The sequence below is a fragment of the Terrapene carolina genome, unplaced genomic scaffold (genome assembly GCF_002925995.2).
Source record: "Terrapene carolina triunguis isolate 2854851 unplaced genomic scaffold, T_m_triunguis-2.0 Scaffold25, whole genome shotgun sequence".
In the NCBI taxonomy this organism is placed as follows: domain Eukaryota; kingdom Metazoa; phylum Chordata; order Testudines; family Emydidae; genus Terrapene; species Terrapene triunguis.
Genome location: NW_020664376.1, coordinates 5,721,766 through 5,738,383, shown reverse-complemented (window position 1 = coordinate 5,738,383; position 16,618 = coordinate 5,721,766). Strand labels below are relative to the sequence as shown.

General features: G+C 39.5%; 1 protein-coding gene across 3 annotated transcripts in view; it reads left to right on the top strand.

The window, feature by feature from the left end:
- The first annotated feature begins 443 nt into the window (after positions 1–443).
- Positions 444–16,618, top strand: part of LOC112113623 (arylsulfatase D-like) — a 56,219-nt gene continuing 40,044 nt past the window's right edge. For 2 of the 3 annotated variants that reach the window (XM_026650494.1, XM_026650496.1), the window contains exons 1-6: positions 444–659; positions 3,575–3,636; positions 7,181–7,330; positions 8,584–8,705; positions 10,714–10,836; positions 15,614–16,037. In XM_026650494.1, the coding sequence (XP_026506279.1) occupies positions 3,602–3,636; positions 7,181–7,330; positions 8,584–8,705; positions 10,714–10,836; positions 15,614–16,037 (854 nt within the window). In that variant the 5' untranslated portion in view covers positions 444–659; positions 3,575–3,601. Of the gene's footprint in view, positions 660–3,574; positions 3,637–7,180; positions 7,331–7,911; positions 8,049–8,583; positions 8,706–10,713; positions 10,837–15,613; positions 16,038–16,618 lie in introns of those variants that run through there. The other variant, XM_024209977.3, reaches the window with a different exon arrangement.

The following is a 16,618-nucleotide window of genomic DNA, read 5'->3' as shown; positions in this document are numbered from 1 at the left end:
ACTCAAAGCTGTTTAAAAGAGATTAGTTTCCCTCACTTCATGCAAACTTTACAGAATTGCTGCTTCACTAGAAGTTTAAAAGTAAGTATTACGTTTGTTCTTTTTTCCAGGCCTGAGTTGCAGTGATGAATGATTTAATGGGAATTGTTTGTTAATGAATGATTAGAGTTTCAGTGGAACTGTGTTGAGCTGAAAGGCAGACAGACCCCTTAATCTTCTTCTGGAAACCAGTGAACAACAGAAATCATGTTAGCTAGGTCTCTAATGAAAGGCCTACTGTTCACTGATCAGTCCCACATGTGTTTATGAATGTTCCCACTGTGCAAACATCAGCCGGAGGTACACTTTAGGGAAGTTTAGTATATTGAGCCTCGCAGCAGCAGAGATACGTAATAAGGTTTTTCTGGCTTGGCTTCTCTGGTGCTATACCGGCTAAGCTTTCCGTCAGTGAGGAAGTGCCCTGCCTTCCGTGCTGCAGAGCAGTGCGCATGAGCAGATAGAGGAGATATGATGACTGATGGTAAATGCTGTGCTGGGGCAGAGATGGTTTCACTGACGAACATGAAATGACTTAAAATCAACTCTGAAGCTGAGCTCACAGACAAATGCATCGACTGCCTTCTATTCTAAACTACCAGAGTGCAGCGTGACAACACCAGGTACTGTACTTTTTACTTTCTATGATCTACTGTAGCAAAATGTGTTTGGAAATGTACAGGCAAATATTAATGGTCATTCCAAAAAGTTTGTTGTTTCCCTCAGTATAAAATAAGTTGATAAAGCTTTTGAAAAACGTTTCTTGTTACAGCGATGACTACCATGCACAAATATTTCTTGCCCCTGATAGTGCTGTATAAAGTGGGAGCAATCAGTTGTATTTTGCATACGGTACATTTTGCATACCAGTTGATCTAGAATTATGAGATGTTTTACTTTGGATGCACTCAGTCTACAATTAAGAACATTTTAACAAATTCAGTGGCACAAAATCAAATCAAATTATCAAATAAGAGAATTCCATGAGTAATGTTGAACTGTGTACTACAGGCTGGAGTCATCCTTAAGAAAAGGATTATTGTGTCTATAAATACCTATAGGTTTTGCCTAGGGCTGTGCTATTTTGCTTGAAGCTAGATGCTTCTGAGTATTTTGATAGCAAAATATTCAGACATTTTAGAGGCACTGTCAGTATAAATCTTGTATAGTTAATAAAATATAAAAGGCCTCTTATTTACAACACCTTAAATTGTTAAAACTGGGGTGAGATCCAATTTCATTTTCATCAGATTTACTATTTTTTTGTATTTGAATTTAATACAATTTGGATAATAAAAAGTGACTAGTCTGTTTAAGAGCAGTTGTGGGATAGCGATTTGAGCTCATGGGAGTTAGAGGTTAGAGCAGCCCTGAGATCTCCATACTTGAATATGGATGCAGCAGCCCCAATGCCGCTGTTTAGGTAGCCAGGAATTACCAGAGTACAAAGGCACTCTGATCATCCTCTACTCTCCTTAATCTGCACGGGGCGGGGGGGAAGAGAGACTTGGAGAGTGTGAAGATAAATTAATTTAGTTCACTTTCGTCACAATATTGTCTTTTATTTCATAAGCAGATCCACAGAAAAGTCCACCCAGTCCCATATTCTGAGTAAATGTGAGGAGGGTAAATCCAAAGGTCTGACTTTACGGGCCAATCCAGACCTGAATAGCAGCTAAACGCACAGTAACTGCACCTAACTTTCAAAGCTGCTGAGTACCTGCAACTTCCTTTAACTTTGGTGGATATTAAAATTGCTTAGTACAGTGACACTCAGACTAAGGCTCGGGAATCCGCAAGTGGCTCTTTAATGTGTGTCCTGCAGCTCTTTGCAGCACATGATATTAAAACACTGTGTGATTTAATTATTAACCAGTCAGGATGCTTTTACTATGTTATTAAATAGTTGTACTGAGGTCTGAGTATGATTGACTTAGTACCTCTGCCAGTAAGGTCATAAATGTGTGGCTAGAGGAGGGATCTGAAGGCAGCAAGAAATTTTCACTCATCTTAATATGGTTCATTATATACTGATGCCCACACCTAAATCTGGGTCTTTACAGACTAACTGGGGCAGTACATGCGGCTAGGTACTTGTTAACAAAATAATTGCTTTCAGTATTTTTAGTCAACTTTGGGGAAGTTACTGTGAGGTTTATGTTTGTGTAGGCCATGTATTGGTACCACAACCATTCTAAAACCCTAATTGTAAAAACTGCACTTCTTGTTCTAAGGCAGTGGTGGGCAACCTGCGGCCCACAGGCCACATGAGGCCCATCAGGGTAATCCGCTGGTGGGCCACCAGACAGTTTGTTTACATTTGCACGGCCGCCTGCAGCTCTCAGTGGCCGTGGTTCACCGTTCCCGGCCAATGGGAGCTGCGGGATGCCTGTGAATCAAGATCATTAGGCTGCTATTTTAATTCTTTGTAACTACAGTATCCTGTTCTAAATGTATATAAACCATGCCAACTGTATAGGAGAGCTTAGAGGAAATGTGTGAAAGTAAAATACCCAGATCATAGCTATGGAGAAACAATCTCCAGAAAATGCACCCAGAGGAAAAAGGTGTAAACAACTGAAAAGGTGCAAAAAACAGTACCAATCAGGAAAACGTACATCTCAGAACTTCAGATAAAGAGCCTGAGAGAAGCAAATTGTCAGCATCACTCAGACAATATCAGCTGACAATCTGTAATAGTGGATGACTAGAAATTCTAACAATTAAGCATGTCTTTAGGAAGACTAAAAGAAAATATATTGTAAAACGAGCTACCAGACTATTATTGTGCTTTAAGAAGATCTCTTACTGTTCCTTAACTTAGAAAGGGTAGACTTTGTTAATATAATCTTGTAGTACAGTGAAAGAGAATTATTACCCAGTTAGTGGGGAAACTGTCCTAAGCTAAAGAGAATAAATACATCAAGAGAGGGAGGCAATGGGCTTCTGTCTGAAAATTGCAGGGGAGACAGAGAAATCAACTGTCATTTTAATCTCCATCACAAGTTAATATGATGGTGTTGGTGCAATGCCATGGGAGCTAACGATTCCAGTTGCCATTCTTGTGGCATCTGGTTACTTCTGTGGACTTGCATGACTCAGTGAAATGTGTATGTTACATAAGCCCTGGTTCAAATGGAAGTCTTTCCATTGGCTTCAAAAGGCCCTGAATAAGGCCCATATACTAGGATAATATAATTTGTTTCTCCCTTCACTTTCCTCTCGTTCTACTTGTCTATTTGTCTTTTCTTAGGGTACCAGCTTCTCAGAGCATGGATCATGCCATCTTCTCTGTTTAGAAGGCAACTAGAACACTGTGGGTGTTACTGGAAGTAATTAAATAATATCAGTGTATCATGACCTGTTCTTAAAGGTCTATTCCTTTTTGTTGTCATTGCTTTTTTCATTCTGGGCCTGATCCAAAGCTCACTGAAGTGAATAAGCACTACCATTGATTTCAGTGGGGTTTGGATCAGGCTCTTTAATCATTTACATGATTCCATTTTTTAATTTTAATGTGGTTTGTTTTATTTTACAGAATCCTGAAATACCAACCTCTGTTGTCATGGTGGAAATCATGTGGCACCTGACAGGTTACTGGTAAGAAAAAAAAAATCACTAGAACAAATGACTGTTTCTTCCTATTTATGAGTAAAAGCTCATTAGAGTTGAATAGTGACATAATAAAGTCTATATCAGCATCATAAATATAAAAGTAGTGTGAATATAAAAATATAATAAAATATAACAATAATGTGACTTGTTGGTGTGGTGGTATTTTTATCCTGTTTCTTCTTAATCTTTTCAAATTACCAATGGCAGAAGCTGCCCCTAAAACCCCCAGAAAACCCCAAAAATCCCAAAAAGAAACCGATTCCACTTAAATGTACATGTCATGTGTAAACGTCTCAAGTTCAATTTTTCTGGGAAGTTTAGAAACCATCAAAAAAAGCAGTTAAAATTATGGGACTGGATTTCCCTCTGTTACACCTGTTTAAGGTCAATACATTGGTTGCACTTGTTCTCTGCATGATTTTGAGAATTCTAGGAAAAACCATTTGTTTATTGTAAAGACACTCCAGCCCCTCTATGGTGGGTAAAAGAGCTAGATTGGCATAAAGGAGCCCTAAATAATAATACCTAGCTCTTACATAGGGCTTTTTATCAGTGGCTCTCAAAGCACTTTACAAAGGACATATAAGTATCATTATTCCCATTTTACAGTTGGGGAAACTGATGCCCCGACTCTACCTGTTGGAGCTTGCTCCCACAAAAGCACTGTCAATTACAGCTGTGAGTCTGCCCTTTGATGATCCCCTTGCATAGTGGAAGAAGTGGGCCAGAGTGCACAACACTGTGGACATTCTGGACAATGTAGTGGTCCAGCGGGCAGCCCTGGGAGACTGCTGTAACTTAGAGAGGCCTACAGGGCCTCTACCTCTCCCTGGGCTGTGAGTTTTGTGCTGTGCCTCTAAAGGTATGTCTACACTTCGAGCTGGAGTTGAGATTCCCAGCTTGAGGAGACATACCCACACTAGCTCTGATGTAGCTGGTGCATTAAAATAGAATGTAGCCATAGCAGTGCGAGTAGTGGAAGGGGCCAGGTGCCCCGAATACCTGCCTAGGTCTCTGATGGGCACACACTTTGGGCAGATAGCCACTCTCATGACAGCAGCTACATTCTATTTTTTCGCGTGCTGTCTCCATCAGAGCTAGCACAGGTTTGTCTCCTCTAGCTGGGAATCACACCTACAGCTCAAAGCGTAGACATACCCTTAAAGACTTAGCGCAGAATTTCATCCACTAGATATCTTGTTGTCCCACAGACCTTCTGTGGAGTAAAACTATTACCCTAGCAGAAGCTTCTTCATTGGTAATGCTAAAGAGGATTTGATTGACTGACTGGGATTCATCTTCCAAATTAGATGGGTAAAATGATTTACAATATAATACTGCACAAAACTTTTTGGAGTTATGTGACAAGCAGAGCTATGGGTTTCAATATGCCAAGGTAAAATAGTTTTCCTCTCTTTGTCACTTCTTAACTACCAAGTGAAGGCCTATAATTTATCCATGTGTTAAGCTATGGCCAAGAAGTAGTTGCTGCAGAAAGTAGTAGCTGGCTGATCTTTTAATGTTTTCTTCCTTATTTAGATCTTTGTCATTTGAAGAGTTACATGTGTTTCTTGAATTAAAACCCTTTCATATTCTGTGAAATATCTTTCCAAATCCCAGTCAGCCAGTACACACAAGTTATTTCCTCATTCCATAAGTATTTTCGACTTTTTGCATAAGCTGTAGGAGCTTTGAACTTCAGTCTGTATGTGTAATGAAGGCAGATAGCCAGACTCCAGCGTTGCTTCAGGGATTGATGCAATACTTTTCAGTACATTTCAAATAAACAGAAGATGGGAGTGAAGTATGTAGGAGGTATAGCCTGTTCTTTCATGATAAAGTTAATGGGCACTAGACATCCTGACACTTTCTAACCTATTTAATTGATGTGTGTCTTCAGTATGTAGTATGTGATTGTGTGTAAGACAGACACTGGATTTTAATGAAACTCCATATCCAAATCCTTATTCTGAAAGATTTGAATTTTGCAACTTGACTTATGGGACTTTAATGAAACTGCAAATTCAAACACTCCAAACTACAGTAATATTCACACTCATATCTATATCTGGATATAAGCTGGTCTAATGTAGACCTTGTAATTTCTGTGCTAAGGTGGGCTTTCCTGGAGTTTTGAATTGATCTAGCATGGATCCTTACAAGCAGGTAATCTGTAAAATCTATATAATTTAGTTAAGTCATTTATCATGATATGTACAAGAAGGATACTGTGTCATCTTGTAATACATTTTTGTAAAGTGCATATTGGTGGTGTAGGTATTACCGTCCAGTCATTCTTTTCAATGCAGCATTTATTATCATTCAGTAATACTAGACACATTGTTAACTCTGGAATAGAAAGAAGTAAGGCAAAATGTCATGGTTATTGTGCAAAGTAAAATCAGACAAATTATTATAGTAGTTCAGTAATTTAAATATTCATGAGGAAAAGGTGGGTAAACGTTGCAGGAAAATTTTATTAGACTAAATAGAAAAATAACCATAATAAGTGGCAACATTTTGATTAGTTAGCTCTTGAATTGTCCTTATGATACGAGGGTGATCATTGAAAACTTGTCCCGTGTATTTTAGGTTAGTCCATTAAAAATGTATCATCCACAACTTTAATTCTTTGTAATATGGAATGTTGGATCAACACTTAACAATTATTTTTCTTGGCCAAATATTAAGAACTTTAAACTTGTAAACTGTAGCAGGTTCAGGAACCCATAGAAACTCTGTTTGACATCCATAAAGCTGATTGAAATACAAAATGTTTTAATTTTTTCAGCATAGTGGCACATTATATATTCATATAAAGGGACAAATTTATACTTAATCAGATCTGTATTCTTCCCCTCACTTATTTACTTCTAGCTAAAGATTTATAGAACTGTTTGTTTGCCCAGAATGCAAAACTTGCATGACGATGCCATAACACCAATTTGGAAACAAAGGGGCATTTTGGCTATGTTAATATTTGTGCTTATTTCTCACAGAAATCCCCAGCTAATAATAGATATGTGGCTTGCTCACAGACCAGCCCTGCTAAACTTTTATTGCTTCCTATAGTATGTTCCTGCTGTCTTCTTCCTTGGAGATATTCATTACATGGCTATGAAAGAAATGAAGGAACAAAATTATTGCTCTCTTGTTGACAAACGGAACCAGATTGGCTGTCTTTATCTAATCCTAGGTGTTGAAGACAGCGGAAATCTCTGTTGGTTCACACTATTCAAGCAGTAAATAGAAAGTGATGGGAATAAGTGAGTTGCTTTGTAGTGTGGAATAGGTAACAGGGGGTCATTTTTCAGTTTGAATTTCACTGAAAGCTCCTATATAATACAATCTATTTTTTTTTAATTTGTGTTGTCAGTTCTTCATAAAACTTTTCACACTTTGTTCCTTCCGGGGTTAGAATTATCTGATTTAACCTGCCATTTCCTACTGGATGTATTTAAAAATAAAAATAGCCAAATTTATATTGATTAGGCCCTTTTTTTTCTTTTTTTTTTTTTTACCTTTTCAGGACCTCTCTGACCATCCTGCTAGTTTTATGTCTGTTCCTAAGGCCACCTGGATCACATGCTTCAGTCAGTTACAAGCCCAACATTGTACTGATACTGGCCGATGATCTTGGTATTGGAGATGTAGGCTGCTATGGAAATGATACTATAAGGTAAAGGATTTAAGCATAGTAATCAAAGTTGTTAATTTACTTTTTTATTGTAAGAATGTCATAGTCTGTCCAATTCTTCCTCTGCTGAGAGGCTTGCTGGCAGAAGGACGGGATTCCCTGCTGGTGTCACCAGCAGTAGGTTAAAGGTACTAACTGGACCATTTCTCTTCCAGCGCTATAAAAGCCTCACAATGACATACTCTGTTAGCAATGGCTATGTTTATTGTCAGTTATTTATCAATAACAATTCTTTTGTGTTCTTTTGGGCCTGATTTTTAGAAATGCTAAGCAGCCATCACCACCAACAGAAGTCACTGGGGGTGGTTGGTGAGCAGCCCCTCTAAAAAACAAGTCATGATTGCATTTGTATAAGTTTAGGCGATTTTTTTTCTGACTCTCAGATAAAAAAAATAATTAAACGTGAAAATAAAATAAAGAAAAGGAGAAATAAATGTTCCTTATGCTCCTAAAGGCAGCCTATTTCAGTTGAGAATGTTTAAGGAGTTAATTAATGTTAACAAAATGGAAGGCAATTTTGATATACAGCGATGTGTTGATTTTTTTTCATCCCATTTCTGTAGGCTTTATATGTGGTTGTTTAAGCGGAGAACCAATCCTGAAGTCCTCGCTTGGGCAAAACGCGCATTGACTTCAATGAGAATTTTGCATGAGTGAGGACAATCTGCCTTTTGTGATGAGTTCTGCATAAACAGTGATGGTATGATAGTGCCAGGTGTCTTTCTACCGTAAGAGTAGGACAACATAATTATTTTTTGAAAAAAAATCCACATAACCTTCAGCCTCTCACCATGTATTACATTGTCACCTGCTATTTCCATTAACCAGCAGGCTTCTGTCAATTCCTGAGTAAGGCTGTGTTCCTGCGAGTAGCCACACAGGGATGGGCCCCTGCAGCCAGAGAGCCCCAGTGGCCTCCATGTGGCTGTGCACCAGCATGAGGATACACTGTGTGGAACTGCTTGTAGGGATGGGGTCTAAGCTTGGGAATTATTCACTTTAAAAATGTCCAAACAATTGTAATGACCAGACTAAGAGAGAGAGAAATAAAAAATCTATTATCCTAATTATGGCAGAGGAAATAGTCAACGGCCAACTTTAGTAGAAAGCTCAGGAAATGCTTATTAGGTTTTTTATTTAAAAAAAAAAAGAAAAATACAGTACACAACATTGCTAATCACTATTAGCTGACAGACCACTGTAATGAAATTTGGTTGTGTTGGTTTTGTTTTTAGGACCCCTAATATTGACCGTCTGGCAAAGGAAGGAGTGAAGCTTACTCAGCACATTGCTGCGGCTCCACTTTGCACCCCAAGCAGAGCAGCTTTCCTGACTGGCAGATACCCCATCAGATCAGGTTTGGACCTGTTTCATGGTACAGTGCCATCTTAGCAAGAGATCTTAGCTTTTAAACATTTAGGCCAAAGGGACCATTATGATCATCTAGTCTGACCTCCTGCACATTGCAGACCACAGAACCTTGCCCACCCGCTCCTGTAATAGACCCCTAACCTCTGGCTGAGTTACTGAAATCCTCAAATCATGATTTTAAAGACTTCAAGTTACAGAGAATCCACCATTTACTCCAGTTTAAACCTGCAAGTGACCTGTGCCTCATGTTGCAGAGGAAGGCGAAAACCCACCAGGGTCTCTGCTAATCTGATCCAGGAGAAAATTCCTTCCCAACCCCAAATATTAGTTAGACCCTGAGCATTTTGGCAAGACCCAACAGCCAGACACCTGAGACAGAATTTTCTATAGTAATTCAGAGCCCTCCTCGTCTAGTCTCCCATCACTAGCTGCTGGGGATATTTGCTTATTTTATGTTATAATTATTGCAACATGGATCCATTCATCCCTGCCTCTGCACAGCACATAAAAGAGCACTGATGTAGCTAGAAAGGAGGCTAGGAGGTGCAAACAGATGGGAGCAGTAGCCATGATGTACCCCACTGAATTGCCACCAGAAGCCTCTCCACATGGGCAATGCACTTTTGAAGATCCATAGATATTTAACAGATGTGGCTGGGCCATATGAAAGTCAGTGGGGTAGAAAATAAACAGTCATTCCTGGCAGCAGCTTCCCCTCAAACTAGTATATTTTGTGGCACAAAAGATCATGGAATAATGCTGCTCTGTAATAGTGATGCCAATAGTGAGATTTAGTAACTGTATAGCAAAACATTAACAATTTATAGCACCGTGCTCAAATGGCAAAAGGTTTCTTAAACCCAGTTTACTTTAGTCCTAAATCCTAAACAGAAATACCTGTGATAGTAATGTAATGGCAAGTAAGTGCATGTAGGCAATATACTCAGACTAGTTTCATTCCCTCTGGTCAAAAAACAGGAATGACTGACATGCAAGACAAATGTCAGTAACTTATAATTCTGTAACTGTGTTATAGTTCACCCTAACCACACAATAGTAATCAATTTGACAGAAGCATTATTTTCTCTCCTGATGATACAAGTTCCAGGGATGAAAGACAAATAGTTATGCAAGCTTCTAGATTGCAATTCCCTAGTCATTGCACTATCGCAAATTATTGCAGTGTGTATCCCAGAGAGTTTGAAGTTAATATGCTGCCCCACTTCCACCCTTAACCTCCCATTGAGATCAGTGGGAATTGTGCACCCATATCTACAGTCTAGTCTGTGTTCCTATAACTCAGTGCAGAACCCGTAAAGTCTGGATGATATTGTAATATGTAATAGCCCTTATATTAGTGACCCATTTCAGTCTTCCAGAAACTTGACATTTGACTTATGTTTGACCATCTCCATGCCCTATGTGTTTACAGCTTTCCTCTTTTTCCCACCATCAAACATTCACTCAGATCCACAACTCTGGTTTCTAAAATCTGTAAAAAGATGTTTTTTCTATGTTTTTCCAAGTCCTGCTGCAAATAATGATTAAAAGGTAGAAGGAAAACATCACACACATCTGTGTGAGGTTCAAATGAGAAATTGGTAATATAAAAGCAAGAGATTTACATCTCCCCATTCTCACCCAGAGACTAATTTATTTTCACTGGGGCTTAACCAGACAGCATAGGCTAGATTCTTAGCTGGTGTAAATCAGCATCACATTATTAAAGTCGGTGAAGCTATGCTGATTTACATCAGCTGAGGATCTGGACCCAAGAATGTAAGTATGTTTTCTAGTGGCCGGCTAATTATTCAGTTATTGGAGGCAAGGAGGAGAGAGACAATGGAAAGATACAAAAGGTTGATTATTGAGTCTAGCAAGTTTTGACTGTGCAGACGAGAGAGCTCTAGCGAGCTATTATAAAAACAAAATTTGCTTTTGACTAAAGCACCCTCATTGCTGTGTTTAGTACTTTTAAAAATTGTGTATTATAGGTATGGATGCCACTAATGACTATCGTGTTATTCAGTGGGCTGGGGCCTCAGGAGGGCTCCCTCCAAATGAAACCACTTTTGCCAAGATACTACAGCAGCAAGGTTATACCACAGGACTAATAGGTATGTAGACTCAATATTGGTTGGGTAAAAAGTATTAGCTGACCACTTAGCACTGAAATACTTCATTGTGAGGGGACTGATCAATTCTCAGTTTTAATGTTTATGACATCATATCATATAATATGTCTTTGTTCCCTTGTGTCAGTGTCAAACTGTCTGGAGTGGCTCACAAGCGTGAGTGCAACCTCAGGGCAGACTGATCAGGAACAGGGCGAAAAATCCAAACTGACTGTATGTTCTATAATTAGAGTTCACCAACTAAGTATCAAATGTGACCTCCTAAAGCATTATAACAGCCTTAACATGGAGTCACAGACAGTCCCCCTTTGAGCACTCCAATCTATCTTGACACCCAAGCAAGCCTGCCTTTATAATAGATGGCCCTTTGCACCAAAAACCACATCGGTATTCAGGTTATTCCCAGTCCTGAAGAACCAGTCACTTACCCCAGGTCAACGGTACCTCCGATCTCAAATCAAAGATAACATGTGTAGCCAGTAAGAAAAAGAAATAGGAGAGTTATTTATGCGGTTAAAGCAGGTAAACATACACCCACAAATGAGTTAGTCAAGTTTCAAAAGATAAAAGAAGCTTCTATAATAAGTGAGGTTTTATGTCCTTTAGGGCGAACCCAAGGCAAGCAGCTTGGGGATCTCTTGCTTATGTTTCGGAATCTTTGCCGCCCAGAATCCAGGCAGCATAAAGAAAATGCCTTAACAGGCATTTTTATTCCCTTCCCCGAGGGTTCAAGCTGTGCTGGGAGGAGGGCTTGTGCACATACCCTCTTCAGGGGGGCAGGGAAGCAATCAACAAAGTATTTTGTCCACAATGGCATGTCTGACAGTAGACCTTCTTTTGCTGGGGAGGAGATAACGCCTTTTGTGGTAAACTGGCATTTCACACTTGGTAATGCTTCTTCCCTGACTGTGGAGGGATTTACAGTTTTAGCAAACATTTAAACATTACCTTAGAACAGGGATCAGCAACCTTTGGCATGCAGCCCATCAGGGAAATCCGCTGGTAGGCCAGGACGGTTTGTTTACCTGCAGCGTCCGCAGGTTCGGCCGATCGTGGCTCCCACTGGCCGCGGTTCGCTGTTCCAGGCCAATGGGGACTGCGGGAAGCGGCGGCCAGCACATCCCTCGGCCTGTTACAGATTTCCCTGATGGGCCGCGTGCCAAAGGTTGCCAATCCCTGCCTTAGAACATGGGATACAGATACTATAGGTAGAATTAATGCATGCAGCATCCTACAAGCATTCCATAAAGTCTAAACATATTCTTGTAACTCTAATATCTATTTTAACAACACTAACACACAGGTGAGTGAGACTGGTTTCCAGCTGTGCATTTGTCAGTGTTCAGTGAGGCCTGGGACCTTGGCATGATCTGGCACCAGGTATATCCTGTAGGCACTAGTTCTGCACCAAAGAAACTATTCCAGTCAGAAAGACATTCAGCTGGAAAGAATAAATGATACTGATGATACGCTCACCTTTGAAAGAGAACTGTATCACACCCAACCACAAGCACTTGTCCAAGATCTAACTGCCTCTGCATTCATTTAAATAGACCTTGCAAGATTACTGTACCAGGAATAGTGCTATCTAGTGATTCCCAATAATATTATATTAACAGGTACAAATGAGTTACATTTTGAGCCTGTACCTTTAGGTTTTAGACACTTTGGGCCAGAAGCACAGCTGGTATAAATTGACACCGCTCCAATTGAAAGCAATGGAACTAAGCCAATTTACACCATCTGAGAATTTGGCCCTTCATGTATAGCAGTACCATGAGTTAAGGTTATTCAAAAGTTACAGTATACTACATTGTACTTGAACAAGATTTCAATACAGCCCAAATAAAATATCCTTTTACAGGATTAATAAAGATGTCAGTTTCATTTGTACCTGTCTAATTGTGCCACTCAATTTTCATAAGGCAACTTGCTAAAACAACTATTCATTTTTTAGTCATGACCTGAAATGGTATTCCCTCAAATGGTTCATCTAACCTCTCCCACCATAAGGGCCAGGTCTGAAAAAGCATAAACTGAGAATTTTTAAGACTGAATTTCCAGAGGACTCAACCCAACCTAATATGGATGCCTAAGTCTGGGCAGCCAAAAACTTTGGCCTACATATACAAAACAGCATTTACACACACAAATTAAACATCTGCTATTTAATGTGCATGCACAAGTTGATTTGTGTACATTCAAAATCAGACACAAAAATTAGCAGAAGATATTGAAAATGTAGCCCTTAAGGCATTAGAAAACAGGAAAACATTATTTTTATTATTATTATATTATTTAAGTTGTGCTGTGTTGAATCTTCATTTTCCTTGTGATATATGAGGGGAAAATGCTGTAGTTTCAGAATTTTCATAAATATCACATTTGACGCTGCCAAGTGCTTCCGCTTGGCTTCAGTATTGAATCACTGACATAAACCATGTACAGTTTCCTGTACTTCACCATAGACATTATCCCTTAGGGAGCCCATGGCATTTCATTCTGAGGATTTAGATGGCAGAGTGTGCTCACTTTTTGCCGAGGGGTGCCTAAGTTTGAGTCCCAACATAGGCATCAAAAGCATCATATAATTGAGCAAGACTGCCAGTCTTTGTTGAACAGTCTGGGGGTCATAAGCAGTATTGGCAATAAATAGCAGGATTGAAGTGCACGACCATTAAGTAAGGCATCTTGCACAGTTCCTGCCCATGTTACATTTAGCTGGGCACTAAATTAACTCACAATTTCTTTTAAGATGTGTATCACAACTTTGTATTTTCTAATTGTCTAAGGGCTGCATATTTTGTCTCTCTTCAAAATTGAAATGGGTTTAACTGCAGAGCAAGAACAGCTATTAAATGATCAGCAATGTGATTTGAGGGCAATATTTTTGTTAAAAGCTTTTGATGAGTTGGCTTTGACAATGTTGCTTACTGCATGTCTGCCAAAAACGTATTTCTCTTATTTATATGTTTATTCTCTATGGGCCTGTTTGTTTGGTTTTTTTAAAAGAGAATCTGTGAACCCACAGCTACCATTAACTTCAGCTAAAGATTTGAGCATTCAACACTTCTGAATTCAATCCCATTATATCTGTGTCTGTATTTACAGACAGTATGCCTATATTTTCATCAAAAAGTGGAATTGATCATGATGGATTGGGAAATAATTTGAGTATAGGGTGACCAGACAGCAAGTATGAAAAATTGGGACAGGGGGCGAAGGGGGGTAATAGGATCCTATATAAGAAAAAGAGCCAAAAATCGGGACTGTCCCTATAAAATCAGGACATCTGGTCTGGTCACCCTACTTGAGTATTTGGCAGAGGGCAATTCAGACTTCCTGATCAGAGTGTTCACCCACCTATTCATCATTTCATATCTGCATCTTGCAAGGAGGCTGCATCCTTTTTTCTCAGATATAGACCTTTTGGTTGTGATCCTTGCTCGTGTCAGCTCAGGATTAGAATACTACAGTGCTCTCTGCATGCAGCTAAACTTTTAAATCCAATTGCAGTCTGAAGTTAGTGTGCCACTAGTAATTCAGTGGGCCACTTGTTTAGCAAAATTCTTGCTCTAAGTGCATGACTCTTGTGCTCCATAGCTGGGGCTGGTTGTGCCTTGATTCCAAAGTGGAATTCAAGGTATTATTTTTGATCCATGACATTGAAATGGCCTACCTGATGGACTAGAACTTCCCCCTGTATCACACTGGTGATCAGCAGTGACACCTGAGGAGCTTTAATATAGATGAAAGGGAGCGGCTGGCCCCTTGGTTTTGGAATTCACAGCCCTCATACCTTGGTTCAAACCATCTTGAATTTAGTGATCTTCTGAGTATGCTGCAAAGACCATCTGTTTGAGTGGGCCTTTGCGGGAGGACTGAGCTGGATTGTGGTGTGCCCTTTTTCTCTGAGTAATGATTATATATTACGGGGGAGGAGTGGCTGTTGTTTTGTTTCATGATGGCTTTATTATTTGAGTTGGAAAGGTTATCTAGAGCTTGGACAGGTACCATAAACTAGTATTTCTTTATGTCCGTTCACTGTATATATCCTCATCACTAAAGCTATTTACATCCAATATAGGGTTTACACTGATATCTCCCAACATCTCATGGCTTGTTTGGCCAGAAAAGATGTCATTTTCACTGGTATAAGGGGTCTTGAGCCTATTTCACTTTATAATTGGCTCCATATTTATATCCAGATCACACCCTATCACTTTGTAACCCACACATCATCTGACTTTCTACAGAGATCTACTGCTACACTGTTCTAAGTTTTCCAGAACAATATCCTACTTACTGCCCTCATTCATTATGTTGGCTTTCTGGAGGGTACAGAGGCAAGAGAATAATGTTGTTTCAGCCTGTGTAACAAAAGGACTTCTTTCCCCTCTTTCATAGCTGGTAGAAGTCCAAGAATGCCAGATATTTTCTGCCTTGCCCTTTAAATCCTGGCTGTTCTCGATTACTGGATCCTATTTTAGGGCCTATGAATAGGGCCTAAACCGATCCAGGCACGAGGGACTGTGTACCTGAACAGCAACCCCAATGGTTTCAGAGGGACTTGTGAGGATGTGAGGACTCAGCCTCTTGGAGCAGATTACATAATTAGGGTCTCATTATAGAAGGAAAAAGTAATTTTATTAATGAGGTAGTTTTTTGCTTTTTGTCCTCATGAGAGCAGAATATTTTAAATGATTGTATTGTATTGTAACTTTACATTTAAAATATATATATATATATATATTTTCAGGGAAGTGGCATCAAGGTGTGAACTGTGAATCCCGCAACGACTACTGTCATCACCCTTTAAATCATGGGTTTGATTATTTTTATGGCATGCCGTTTAGTCTAATGAATGACTGTCAAATAACACAACCTCCAGAGAAGGACAGAGTCTTGAGAACCAAATTCTGGCTTTACACTCAGACAATTGGCCTTGCTGTACTCACACTTGCAATAGCAAGACTTACTGGCTTGGTCTCAGTCACCTGGAAAATAATCACCTGCTTTGCTTGGTTTGGTTTTTTGTTCTTTGCATCCTGGTTCTCGAGTTATGGATTCATAAGATATTGGGACTGCATTATGATGAGAAACCATGAAATTACTGAACAGCCAATGGTGGTAGAGAGAACGACATCCCTTATACTGAGGGAGGCCATTTCTTTTATTGAAAGGTAAAATACATTTCATTTTGACCATATTTGTTTTAGTTCTTGAATATCTTACTACATTGTTTAATTATCTAATTGATTGATCGATTAGTTAATTTTTAAATAATGCTTTCAAATGTAAAGCCCTCTATATATAATTATTATCTTGACTCCAAAAGTTAAAGTCATAGACATAGAGTTTAAGGCCAGAGAGCACCACCAAATCACCTTGTCTGACCTCCTGCATATCATAGGCCACTAACCACCACCCCCATACCAAACTAACAACCAGTGTTAGATCAAAGTATCACGGTCCTTGGAAGACAAAACTTTTGTGTGGCACAGGCACAGAACAGGAGTGAGTGAGGTGCACCAATTCCTGAGGTTCCTGCAATGGCAGGGAATTGATTTAATGAGGCATACCAAGATTATTCTAGCAAGTGACCTGTGCCCCTTGCTTCAGAGGAAGGTGAAAACTCCCAAGGTTTGCCAGTCTGACCTGAGGGAAAAATCCTTCCTAACCCAACATATGGCGATCAGTGAGATCCATGAGCAAGACTCCTCAGCCAAGCACCTGAAATAAAAATATTCTCAGTACCATCTCA